This window comes from Saccopteryx leptura, chromosome 4 (assembly GCF_036850995.1).
Source record: "Saccopteryx leptura isolate mSacLep1 chromosome 4, mSacLep1_pri_phased_curated, whole genome shotgun sequence".
Classification (NCBI taxonomy): Eukaryota; Metazoa; Chordata; class Mammalia; order Chiroptera; family Emballonuridae; genus Saccopteryx; species Saccopteryx leptura.
This window is the reverse complement of record NC_089506.1, coordinates 107,088,420-107,101,409: the sequence shown is the minus strand read 5'-3', so window position 1 is coordinate 107,101,409 and position 12,990 is coordinate 107,088,420. Positions and strand designations below refer to the sequence as shown.

Here is a 12,990-nt window from a genome sequence, read left to right as displayed (position 1 = left end):
AGCTAGATATAAAGTAATATGTATGGATTAACTGAAGATGTTGCCTTAGGAAAGCCAGAGAGCTCACCTTTGGTGCACATTTTCTCAGAAGCCTGAGCTATGGGAACATGTAGCACACACAGGCACTTGGCTGTCCTTATGGGACTGTTCAAAGGACTTGGTAACACAGTGGAGTATGATGGCATTGAAAGAAAACTCCAGCCCTTTTCTTAGAGCACAGTAGCAACTAAAAGTTTTCTGAATGCTCAAGGTTGCCTTCCTTTTCCTTCACAAGATAATAGCTAAAACCTGTGAAAAGGTATAGTGAAATTCCTGTGCCCCTCCCCCCAGTACATTGACAAGTTTGGGGGTCAAGTTAAAAATTCTGATTCTGAGAGCCAGACTAGTTTATATTTGGCAAGAAAGTAGCCTTATTTTTATATTTTTAAGACTTTTTTTTGCAAAATGTTTTAACATTTCAAAAGAATTTTTTTAAATGAAATAGGTTCTATTGGAAAAGTTCTACTGTAATGACATTCTATAAATTTTCTTATTGGTGATATTATGCCTTAATTGAATTGTTGAGCACTGATATTTTTAAATTATTGAGATAAGTGAAAATTTTTACTTTATAAAAACTATTACCTTAGGCCTGACCAGGCAGTGGTGCAGTGGATAGAGCGTCGGACTGGGATGCAGAGGACCCAGGTTCGAGACCCTGAGGTTGCCTGCCAGCTTGAACACAGGCTCATCTGGTTGGAGCAAGGCTCACCAGCTTGAGCCCAAGGTCTCTGGCTTGAGCAAGGGGTCACTCAGTCTGCTGTAGGCTCCCCATCCCCCCCTTCAAGGCACATTTGAGAAAGCATCAATGAACAATTAAGGTACTATAACAAAGCATTGATGCTTCTCATCTCTTTCCCTTCCTGTCTGTCTGTCCCTATCTGTCCCTTTCTCTGAGTTTCTCTGTCTCTGTCACAAAAACAAACAAAAAATCCCAGAAAACTATTACCTTAGGCTTTTGACCATTATTAAAACCAGGTTTTCTGAACAATAGGATTTCCATTAGCAAAGAGCTCCAGACGTAGAATATTATACTTTGCACTATATTTTTCTAGTGAATGTCTAGATTTCTTTGCCAAGAATCACTGCTTTCAGTATAAAACATCTAGAGTTTAATTTTGCTACTGGTAAAAGTAAACTTCTAGTCCCTCTACTGGCTGCCTTCGTCATTGCAGAGCTTGCTTACTTGCTCACTTATTTATTTATTTATCTATCTATTAATTTTGAGATCTTATAACTAAGTAGAAGTCTGTTTATAACTTTATGACCAAGGTGAATTTTGCAGGAAATTCTAATATGGACTTTTTCCCAATTGAATGACTTCATAAACATACTTATTAAAGATAAAAATATAATAAAGATTTGAGAATATCTAGATAAATAGGTGGAATGAAAATGGTCATATTTTTCTTTACTTTTTTCTACCTTTAATCTTTTTCTTAATTTTCTAAAATTTTAAGACATTACAGAACTCAGTATTGTTTTAATTTTCTTATATTTGTATACCTTCTGAAAGTTGGTTGAATTTATATAGTTTTTCATCAAAGCAAACATACATTTTTTTTTCAGTGTGTTTTTGTTTGGGGAGATACATTGATTTATATATAGAATTGATGGGTAAGAAATCACAGCAACAGTCCACGTAAGGGAATAGTCCTACTGTAGTTAATTTCACTGCAGATAGAGTATATTAAATAAAATCAAACTTATTTACTGTTGGGTGGATATTGTGTAATTTAGATTGGAATAGAATTGTATTGAGCATTAGCTGCTACCAATTGGACCTTCAGGTGCTGCTGAAACACCTTGTGATTAGGACTTGGAAAAAGATTCTGGCTTTACCAGTTACCAACTGGGTGACTGGGTTATATCATTTAATCTCTCTGATCATTTACCTCACCAAGATTTTAGGGTCAGTTGAGATAAGTTCTTTATTATTGTAGTTGTTAAGTACATGGCTACTATAGTAATTTCAGGAATAGCCTCTGTGGGCAGAGTACTATGTATGTAAAACTCCAGTAAAGTTTCAACTAAAAGCTTCATTTTGTTTTCAAGGAAAATAATAACTTTGAATCTAGTGTTTGAATTTAGCTTAAATTGAATCCATTTTACTGATTTTAGACATTATGGTTAAGAAAGTATGTATTAGTTTTTAGATTGATACCATCATCTATAAAGTTTTTAATATACCATAGATCATTGTTCTTTAATTATAAATATGATCAGTTCTCTGGGTTGTGAATGATAATTCTCAGTGTGCTTATAAAGGAATCAGAATGGATAGATGTCAGACTTTTGGTCAGAAAGTATGATTTTGACTTAGGTTAAAATGAAGATATGATACAGAGACAGTACCAGCAAATATTTGGTCCATGCTCTGGTGGTTTTGAGAGATAGCTGATTTTTTTTTTTTTTGGTAAGGCAGCAAAGTCAACCAAAGTAGTTTTAGAGTTAGGGTGGAATCAAGTTACAGCAATTTGAAGGTATTAGGACATCTCCCTTTGCCAATATTTTAGCTAAAATGGTATTTGTAGAGGCCAGTTTAGGACAATTATTCTTATATATATAGAGGTACATACATTTATTATGTATGAGAGTGGAGATTATGTGTTATGTACCTAACACAATGCCTGATGTATGATAGCAGCTCTTTAAGTGTTTGTATGACAGATGTGAATGTGAATGTGAATGGACAGTGGTTGGCCAGACCGATACAGGAGAGAAGGAGTGTATACCCTTGTAGCCTAGCAAATTTCATGAGTTCCGTGTTAAGTTTGGGGTGCACTCATTTATTTTGAAGTAAAGGTAGCATTTTTATATTTTGAAACTTTATTGAAGTTTGAGTAATATTAAATGGTTCTATGAACGTGGGTAGGTTTGTATTAGGCTATATAATTAGTTAATAATGAAGATTTAAGTGCTTAGTGCTTAAATATATTGTGCTTGGGGCTGAGGAAGAAATATGACTTAATCCTTGCCTTCATTGTATGGGAACACATGAAACAATAGCAGATAATACAGGACAGTGTAGTTTCACAAAATTGTAGCAGAAACAAAATTTACCATCTTAACCATTTTTATGTATAGAGTTCAGGAGTGTTAAATATATTCACATTGTTGTGCAAGGTGTTAAGTAGTCTTTAAATGAAAAGTAGTTGGGTAAGGAGAGAGGATAAATCCTGTAGGGAAGTAGTATTCAAAATGTGCATGAAACTGCTTCAAATCCAATTTTATTTGAAGAAACATGTATTTATATTTTATTCTACTTATTATGTTAAATATAAGTATATTATGTTCACTTAATTTAGGTTTGAAAACTACTTTAGTTAGAATTTGGAGAAGGAGAATGGTATAAATTTTTAAGGCCAGAGTAAATCAGGAAAGGTTTCATGGAAGAAGAGGAAGACTTAAACTGGGCCTTAAAGAATAATTAGGGATTGGATGGGTTGAGGACAGGGACAAGGGAAAGGACTTTATGTGAGGGAACCAGTCAGAGCTCAGAGGTGGGAATGAGCATTGCCCGTTTCTGATCCATCAGAAGACCAGCCTTATTAGTGTTGTTTACACTTGGGAGGAGTGAAATTTGAGGCAATATGGTATAATGTAATGGTTCCAAAAATTTGTGTTCTGTTTACATGAATGTTGTAGAGGAGGAAGAGAAGATAATTCATGTTTTTTTCCTCCAAAGCTTCTGTAACATTTGAATGCTACTTTGTGTTCAAAATCTTCTACAGTTTATATCCAACATATTTTATTTTTTTCTTCATCTGGACACCAGTTTATGCCACTTACAACTTGTGTAACTTGCTCAAGAAATGTAATTTATCAACCCCCCCCCCCCAGCACTTTATGGTGATTAGGTTATAATAATTACTGTATGTGAAAAAGTGTAAGTTCAACAAATATTAAGTAAGTCCTGTAATATGCTAGTGATTGAGAGTTATATAAATGTATAAGGGAAAGGTTATAGAATTATAGAATATTGCATGGATGTAAAACCCTTCTACATCCTTGCTATTCTAAGTATGATATGTACACATAAGCAGCTCCTAGCCTGCAGTCTTGTTGGAAATGCAGAATGCTAGTCTCCATTCCAGACCTACTGAATTAGACCTCCATTTTATCAAGCTCTCCAAGTGCTTCATATATACATTCAAATTTGTCATGCTTTTTTTTTTTTTTTACAGCATATTCAATAAAACTACTGTCTTTGAACATTGTTAGCAGCTGAGAATTGGGTACCTTTGATTTCAAATACCAGGCTTACCCTCTTGAAACTTCTACCTTGGTTATAGTTTTATATAGAAAGTGCTTAATATCTTAAATAAGAGCCATTTATATGTCAAAGATAAGCTATGTTTGGCCCTGGCCAGTTGGCTCAGTGGTAGAGCATCAGCCTGGTGTGCGGGAGTCCCAGGTTCGATTTCCGGCCAGGGCACACAGGAGAAGCACCCATCTGCTTCTCCACCCCTCCCCCTCTCCTTCCTCTCTGTCTCTCTCTTCCCCTCCCACAGCAAGGCTCCACTGGAGCAAAGTTGGCCCGGGTGCTGAGGATGGCTCCATGGTCTCTACCTCAGGCGCTAGAATGGCTGTGGTTGTGGCAGAGCTGCGCCCCCTGGTGGGCATGCTGGGTGGATCCCGGTTGGGCACATGCGGGAGTATGTCTGACTGCCTCCCCGTTTCCAACTTCAGAAAGATACAAAAAAAAAAAAAAAAGATAAGCTATGTTTATCTGAGCCTCTCAGAAGATCTGTCACCCAGAATCGATTATAGTATTTATAGAATGACTTGACTAGAGATTTGAATGGAAGTTGTTGAAGTTATTGTACCTTTTATATAGAGCATTTGAGAGCTTTATGCCACTGTATTCCACTGTCACTGCTACTGTTGTTTTTATATTCTTTTCAAATAATTTGTGAAAGGAATCATTCTTCTGAATTTTAGTTTTTTATATTGGACTATTACTAATTTTGCTAAGCTCAGAGTTTTCTCTGGTGTTTTTATGGGACCAGCTCTTAGAGCAGCGGTTAAGTCCTTTCATCCATATACCTAATTACTGGTTAGACATTTGATTGAAGGTATAGATTAAATTACATGGTAGTGTTCACCTACTATTTTGCCTTCCTTTTAAGAAATTGCTGAGAAAATATTACCTTTCTGTTCTTTTAATTTGTAATATCTAAATTATGTACAGTTATTAGAATTGAAATTTGGAGTCTATTTTAAGATATTTTAATTAGTTACATAAATATAAATGCATGTAGGAAGAAGTAAAAAATCCACCTTTTTCTCTACCTAATCCTACTCCTTTACAGTCATTCTCTGTTTAGTTTTTGTGTCTGTATAATTTTTTTAATGTACAAAAGCTATATACTGTATGTAAAATTTAACAAGAAAGGGGGATTTATGCATTGTTCTGAGAATTGACTTCTTACACAGAAATTTTTACATAGAAAAATTAAGCAAATTTCTAGACCTTAATAAGATTAATGTGTTTTTTGACATCAGGGAAGAAACCCCTTTTTCTTGGAGCCAGCAATAATTATTACAATTACTGATGGGAGCAAGTTGACTACTACCAGCGGAGTTCAGGATGAGGTAAGTTATGTTTACATCAGTATGGATTATGTAAATGTAGTTGAAATATCTTTATTTTTATATGCATTGCAGGATATTGAATACCTTAAATAGATTTTCTCTTTGATTATTTGATGCAGTTTTTAGTGCTCATGTACCTTCTGTTATTTGTAGCAATGTTCTTTAAATTCTCTTAAATAGAAATCTCTTCTGTGAAAAAATTTTGAGCCTACTTCACCCCAATTACGTGTGTATTTTTGAGGGTGCCAGTATCAGTTCATACAGTAAATTTTTTTTTTTTTGCATTTTTCTGAAGTTGGAAATGCGGAGGCAGTCAGACAGACGCCCGCATGCTCCCAACCGGGATCCACCCGGCATGCCCACCAGGGGGCGATGTTCTGCCCGTCTGGGGCGTTGCTCTGTTGCAACCACAGCCATTCTAGTGCCTGAGGCAGAGGCCACAGAGCCATCCTCAGCGCCCGGGCCAACTTTGCTGCAGTGGAGCCTTGGCTGTGGGAGGGGAAGAGAGAGACAGAGAGAAAGGAGAGGGGGAGGGGTGGAGAAGCAGATGGGTGCTTCTCCTGTGTGCCCTGGCCAGAAATTGAACCTGGGACTCCCGTACACCAGGCCGACGCACTACCACTGAGCCAACCGGCTAGGGCCACAGTAAATTTAGTAAAATTCCTATTTTAGGTTAAAAAAATGGGGACTGACTTTTAATAATTTCTTCCTATATTTCAGTGGATTGTCATGTGCACTACACTGTGGACACTCCTTGATTAGAGTATAACAAAGCCACGAGAAGGTTAAGACTAGGAAAAGGTTTGGGGAAGTTTTTATTCTAAGTCAAATATAGTATAATGATAACCTTATCTGTTCTCTAGTAGCATGCCTTATGCAGAGTTGGTTCTGTGTGGTGTGATAGGGTGAAATTGATAGAATTGTTTTAACTTCAAGAGGTTTTTATTGTAGTACCAGGGGGTCTTTGGATTACAGCAGTCTCGACATGACGTTTCAAGTTTACGATGCTCACTCCCATAAAAACTTTAAAAAATTGAGATGTGAGTGTTTTGGTTTACACCATTAGCATTGTACTTAGAGACTGTGGGTGAACTATATAGCTTAGTTGCACGCGGCAGAAGAGTACAAAGTAACATGGCATATGAGTGAGGGAGTTAAACTTTTTCTGTGGCTTAGTTGTGTTTTTATATTCTAGGTTATGATTTTACAACCGTGTTAGGATAGGTAAGTGGCTTAGGCTAGGGTGTGTTTCGACTTACACCAAAATTTGGGTTACGTCATTGTCGTAGGAACAGATAACCCAGGGAAGCCTGAATTGCTCTTGAACATTTTGTTTTTTAAAGTATGCTATAGAAAGGAGATGGTTTAGACTGCATGCTTTACTGTTTGCATTTGCTTTAGAATCTTAACTTTAATTCTCATTGTATTTACAAAGGGATTAAGTAGGACAAGTGTTGCTTTTAAGTTCAGTAATTTTTACTTGTGTGACATTGTGGAATGCAAATTGGGCTTGTAGTAAGGACTTGTTTCTAGTCTTCCTTTTATTATTTTCCAGCAGTGAACTTTGTATCAGCTGTAAGGTATTTTTCCCCACCGAGAAGGAAGGAAGAGGGCTCGGAGCCACCAAGTGTGAAATAACAAAAGGCTTTATTGAGTACAGCGCATCCCTCCCGGCAAGGTTCCCTGGCCCCGAGGAAAGAAAGATGGAGGCCAGGGAAGTTGCACGGATTAAACCGTGTGGGAGATATTTAAAGGGGTCCCTCTAGGGAAGTCGAGCTAACATGACGTGGTGAAATCTCGCTGGTAGAGGGTCACTTTTTTCCAAATGGTTCCTGTGAAGCCTCCTTTGGCACGCTTGGTTGTGGGCGGTCTTAGCCAAAGTTCGTGGGTCTGAGTTCCCCACGTGGCCATCCCCCATTATCCACCGACCTTACATTCTGACCTTTTGTGTTAAATAGAAAAAGGGGCACCATTTATTCGTCTGGCTACTTCCTGCTGAATAGGGGTATCGTGGGGAGGGGGAGATCAGAAGGTGGTGGCTTTGAGGGGTGTTAGGGGGAACATCTGTTTGGCCATGACTGGAGAAACTTTGCAGATGCGGTCCTGTAAGGATTTAAAAAAAAGAGGAGTAATAGGGGGATTTGTAGGGTCCAGCCTTTTGGTGAGCTGGAGATGGATGGAGTCCAGTGGTTCCGACTGCCAGTGGTCCTGTAAGGAGGCAAGCTTGAGGCAAAACTGCATGTCAGGAGTGGCATATAAAGGGGAAAGGAAGAGGTCCCATCCATTCCCATAATCGAGACCTGTGAGGGAACTAGAGGTCCAGAGTGTGATGGCAAAACAGAGAAGGTAGCCCCTGTGTCCACAAGAAATGAGATGGACTTACCCATTTGTTGCAGCATACCCTGGGTTCTCCGAGTCCAGGCCGTGTCCTAGGAGTTCGAGCGATGCGCCCACCTGGCTGGATTGGCCTTCCCATTCGGGCGGCTTGTCCTCCACATAGAGGTGCTGAGGAAAAACCTGTTGCCCAAAGGGGCAATCGCTCCGCCAGTGACTGGGCTGCTTGCAGTCAGGGCAGAGCTCAGTGGGCAGCCGCTGCAGGGGCCCTGCTAAGACCAGTGGTCCTGCTTGCCACACTTAAAGCAAGCTGCTGGTGGCTCTGCTGGCCTCAGGGCTGCCACAAGAGCCGGGGTTTGGAGTGTTACCTTCTGCTGTATGTGGGCCTGGCGAACAGCCTTGGCCTGTTTCTACTAGTTGGGACCGTTAAAATTTTAAATGCCATGTTCACAGGTTTCCGGATAGGGGTTTGAGAATAAGAGGAGGAGGGCTCATGCGGAGCCTGGCACCCAGATCCCGCAGGAAACACTGGAGCCAAAGGCAGGACAGGGCAGGAACTTCCTGCAAGAAAATTGCGGTTGGACATCCTGAAAACTGGTGTAAGAGCCAATGCCAGGCTGAGAATGGCCTGACGGAGGAGGGGTTTAAGAACACAGTGAAGGGAGGGTCCCCTGGCCAGCAGGGGAGGAGAAAGAGATGGTAGTGGTGAATAAGAAACAGGTTTTTGAGAAGGGAGGGGAGGGGGCTCTCAGAGGGAAGAGACCGAGCACAAAAGAGGTCCGCAGAGGGACCAGAGAAAAGTCCCGAGAGAGGGGTGCCCCCGGGGGTCAGACAGGAGGGAGAGAGAGTTGGGAGTCCGCGGAGAAGGAAAGATTAGGAGTGGAGGTTTTAGGGGAGGTTTCTCTGGCCAGAAAAAGGCCTGCATGGTGGGACAGGCAGCACAGAGATTAAGGACGGGCGCGTGAATAATTAGGAGCCATGTATGTAAGAGATCTCCAAACAGTTCCCAGCTTTTTTGGCGATAGTTAAATTGGTGAGGGTGTTAACACCGAAAGTCCCTTCAGGAGGCTAATTCAGTGGGTTCTGTGGCCTGGCCACAGCGGAGAAGAAGAACAGTTTCTTCTTCTTTAGGGAGGGAGATTCCTGTGCCCCCATGGCTGCCCTCAGTCCTTGGAGTGATTTCAGTATTAGTGTCCTAAAAACTCAAGGTTTGCCCACGGACAGAAAAGGTAAAGTGGATGTGCTTGGGGAGGTCTCCACAAGCACACGCACTTGGACGAACGGAAAAGACTTCCCTGACGTAGCTACGGTTTCGGACAGGGAGTCTCAGAGGAAAGAACTGAGAGGAAGGCTGGAGGCAGGGGATTTACCGCACCGTGCGCCGAAGTGGGTGGAAGGTCGGAGATCCTGGTTCTTTCTCCTGGTTCTTTCTCGGAGGGGATGAGGAAAAGGAGCGGTCCTTGCGGACTTCTACTCCTCCCGGGTTTTCGGCACCAAAATGTAAGGTCTTTTTCCCTGCCGAGAAGGAAGGAAGAGGGCTCAGAGCCACCAAGTGTGAAATAACAAAAGGCTTTGAGTACAGCGCATCCCGCCCGGCAAGGTTCCCTGGCCCCAAGGAAAGAAAGATGGAGGCCAGGGAAGTTGCACGGATTAAACCGAGTGGGAGATATTTAAAGGGGTCCCTCTAGGGAAGTCGAGCTAACATGACGTGGTGAAATCTCACTGGCTGGTAGACTGTCACTTTTTTCCAAACGTTTCCTGTGAAGCCTCCTTTGGCACGCTTGGTTGTGGGCGGTCCTAGCCAAAGTTCTTGGGCCTGAGTTTCCCACATGACCATCTCCCATTATCCACCGACCTTACACCAGCTACCTACTTAACATCTCTAAATACCCATCTTGTCTATGAAATAAAGATTGTTGGAAGACTAAATGAAATATAATGTATGTGAAAGTGCTTGGTAGGCTGTAAAGAAAACATGTTCTGTCATGAAGCATTGGAACCAGTAAAGAATTGTGATAGTCTGATCTTGATTAGGGGAAAGAGAGCCAGAATTGTTTTCGGTGAGCAGTTGATATTAAAGGGAATGTAGGCTATAATTCTTGGAGATAGAGCTGAAAATTTTTGGTAGATTAAAATTCATATTTAAGTAATTTATAGTCTATTTACGTAGACTTGAAAATGCTCCATAGTTAACTTTAATGGCTTTTGGGGCTCTTTTGAACTTATTTGATTTATATGATGTCCTACCATTTCAGGAAAAGATAGACATGGATTACACACATGAACATGCAATAGAAATGTTGCTTAACTTTAAATTTAAAACTCTCAAATTGTTTTTTCCCACTTCACCTTTTGTTTGAAAAATTTAAGAAAGATTGAGGTGTTGTTAATAATCAAATCAGAAGAAATACTATTAATAAAACACATTGACAATTAACTTCTTCAGTTGTATTTTGAATAATTTAGAAGTTTTTTGATGGTTTGTTTTGTTTTGTTTTTATTCTTCATGATTTTAATTTGTACTTGTGACTGAAAAGGAATTATTTCTGTTTTTTACTGTGATATATTCCTACATGTGAGATGATCCATTGTCATAACCACCTTTGTAGATGTGCCCTTTGGGGTCCAGTATATTTTGTTTTCATACACCTGGAACTGTTTCATTTGTAATGTTTGTTTTATAGGCCCTCCTTTATCTTTTAAAAATACCTTGAAATATACATGGATATTGGAATTGCCCATTTTTCTTCCTAGGTTTTTGGGAAGGATGTTGGAGAGATTATGTGTTGTACAATAATCTAAACCTACCTTGCTAGCGGTTGGAGAGATTTTCCTGTGGGCAAGGGTCTTTTACTTCTTTTATATGTTCTATAGTATTTAGCATAATACTGAGAACAGAGCTTACATTATAAAAAATATTGGTTACAGACATTGTTGTATTGAGTCTGATAGTAGTCAGAATCAAAATTGATTACTACTACTTATCTGAGGTGGAAGATTCATTTAAGGCAAAGGCTTATTGTTATCTGTGAGTTTGTGTTGGTTTTTAAGTTGAATGTCTTTGAGCCTATGTATATTTTCTCCTTAATGTCCCAACAAGTCTCATCTTGCAGGGCAGAGAGTGTACCCCAACGTGCATTTTATTGAAGCTTAATTTTTGCCTAATATTGATTTGTTCTAGTCCAAATAATTAAATTCTGTGATCATTTTAAGGAACTTTTCAATTCGTAAAAGCATAAAGATGCTTCTTGTTGGTCTCGTGGGAGTGTGTGTATGTACATGTGCACGTGTGCACTACATAGATCTATATTGTAATTTCTAGTAGGGAATAACAAACAGAATTTTGCCTTTATGTTGCTTTTTCTTCAAATCTCTTAACTTTTTGCCTTTGGCAGAGCTTGATTCTTTTCCAGATTTTTTGAATGAGTGAAATGTCAGTAACTTTCACATTAGGTATGTGTGTGTGTAATTCTTGACTGCCTGTGGCTGCTGTTGATGTGACTTTACTATTTATGGAGTTGTGCATCTCACTCGTATGGTATCTATTGCTCTTAAGTTATATTATCTTGCATGGTGTATTATATGTGTTCTGTTACTGCTGTTTTTTAGGAATAAATAATTCTGCTGCTTTAAAATTCTCCTTATGGCATATAAGGAAACTTAGAGCTCATCTAGTTGTACTGTTTATTTTATAAATGAGGAAATTGAGGTCCAGGGTGGCAGAGTGATTTGCTAAAGGTTTTAATATTTGTTATTGCCAGAATCTAGATTAGAATTTATCTAAATTCCAAAGACCTTCCAGCCACTTCTGACAAGTGCTTTTTACCATTTTGTTTTTGTGTGGTCTTAAAATTTTACCTTCTGTTTACCTGATTTCCTGTTTGTATTCTACAGCTTTCTATGGAGTTGTGCCGAAGGTATTATGTTCTTATTCACTCAGTCTACTTTGAGTAACTACTAAGACCTAGGCATTTCTAGGCAATGAGGAAAACCAAGATAAATAGGGTGGATTTCCAGTTCTCAAGTTCACAGTCTTATGGGGGAGAGTCCTATTAAATGGTTTATGAATGATAACGTAGAGATACATACAAAATAGATGGGAGTCCAGAAGGGGAAGGGGAGGGTTATATAGTATTACCTATTTTGTGTATGTGTCAAGTCTAATGTAATGTGACTTTTTATAGTCAGTTATTTTTATTTATTTTTTGTGACAGACAGAGAGAGAGAGAGGGACAGATAGGGACAGATGGACAGGAAGGGGGAGAAATGAGAAGCATCAATTCTTCGTTGTGGCACCTTAGTTGTTCATTGATTGCTTTTTCATATGTACCCTGACCCTGGGGGTGGGGGGGCTTAAGCAGATCGAGTAACCCCTTGCTCAAGCCAGTGACCTTGGGCTCAAGCTAGTGAGCCCTGCTCAAACCAGATGAGCCTGCGCTCAAGCCGGTGACCATGGGGTTTTAAAACTGGGTCCTCCGCGTCCCAGTCCTACACTCTTATCGACTGTCCACCACATGGTCAGGCTATAGTCAGTTATTTTTTATTAAATTTTTTTTCTTTTTTTTTTTTTTTGACAGAGACAGAGTCAGAGAGAGGGACCAATAGGGACAAACAGACAGGAAGGGAGAGAGATGAGAAGCATCATTTCTTCATTGCAGCTCCTTAGTTTTTCATTGATTGCATTCTCATATGTGCCTTGATGGGGGGGGGGGCTACAGCAGAGCAAGTGACCCCTTGCTCAAGACAGCGACCTTGGGCTCAAGTCAGCGACCTTGGGCTTTAAGCCAGTGACCTTTGAGCTCAAGCCAGCGACCCCATGCTCAAGCTGGTGAGCTTGTGTTCAGGCCTAATGAGTCCGTGCTTAAGTCTGTGACCTCAGGGTTTCAAACTTGGGTCTTCTGTGTTCCAGTCTGATGCTCTATCCACTGCACCACAACCTGGTCAGGCTTTTTGATTAAATTCAAAGATCTTGTGGATTATTTGTTAGAGGATGTGGCTCTATAGTTTATATCTGTGAAA

At 39.8% G+C, this 12,990-nt stretch overlaps 1 protein-coding gene across 1 annotated transcript in view; it reads left to right on the top strand.

Moving 5' to 3' along the window:
• Positions 1-12,990, top strand: part of INTS6 (integrator complex subunit 6) — an 89,460-nt gene that overhangs the window by 17,000 nt on the left and 59,470 nt on the right. Inside the window, exon 4 of the mRNA XM_066380934.1 lies at positions 5,548-5,637. Coding sequence (XP_066237031.1) covers positions 5,548-5,637 — 90 coding nt within the window. The remainder of the gene's footprint in view (positions 1-5,547; positions 5,638-12,990) is intronic.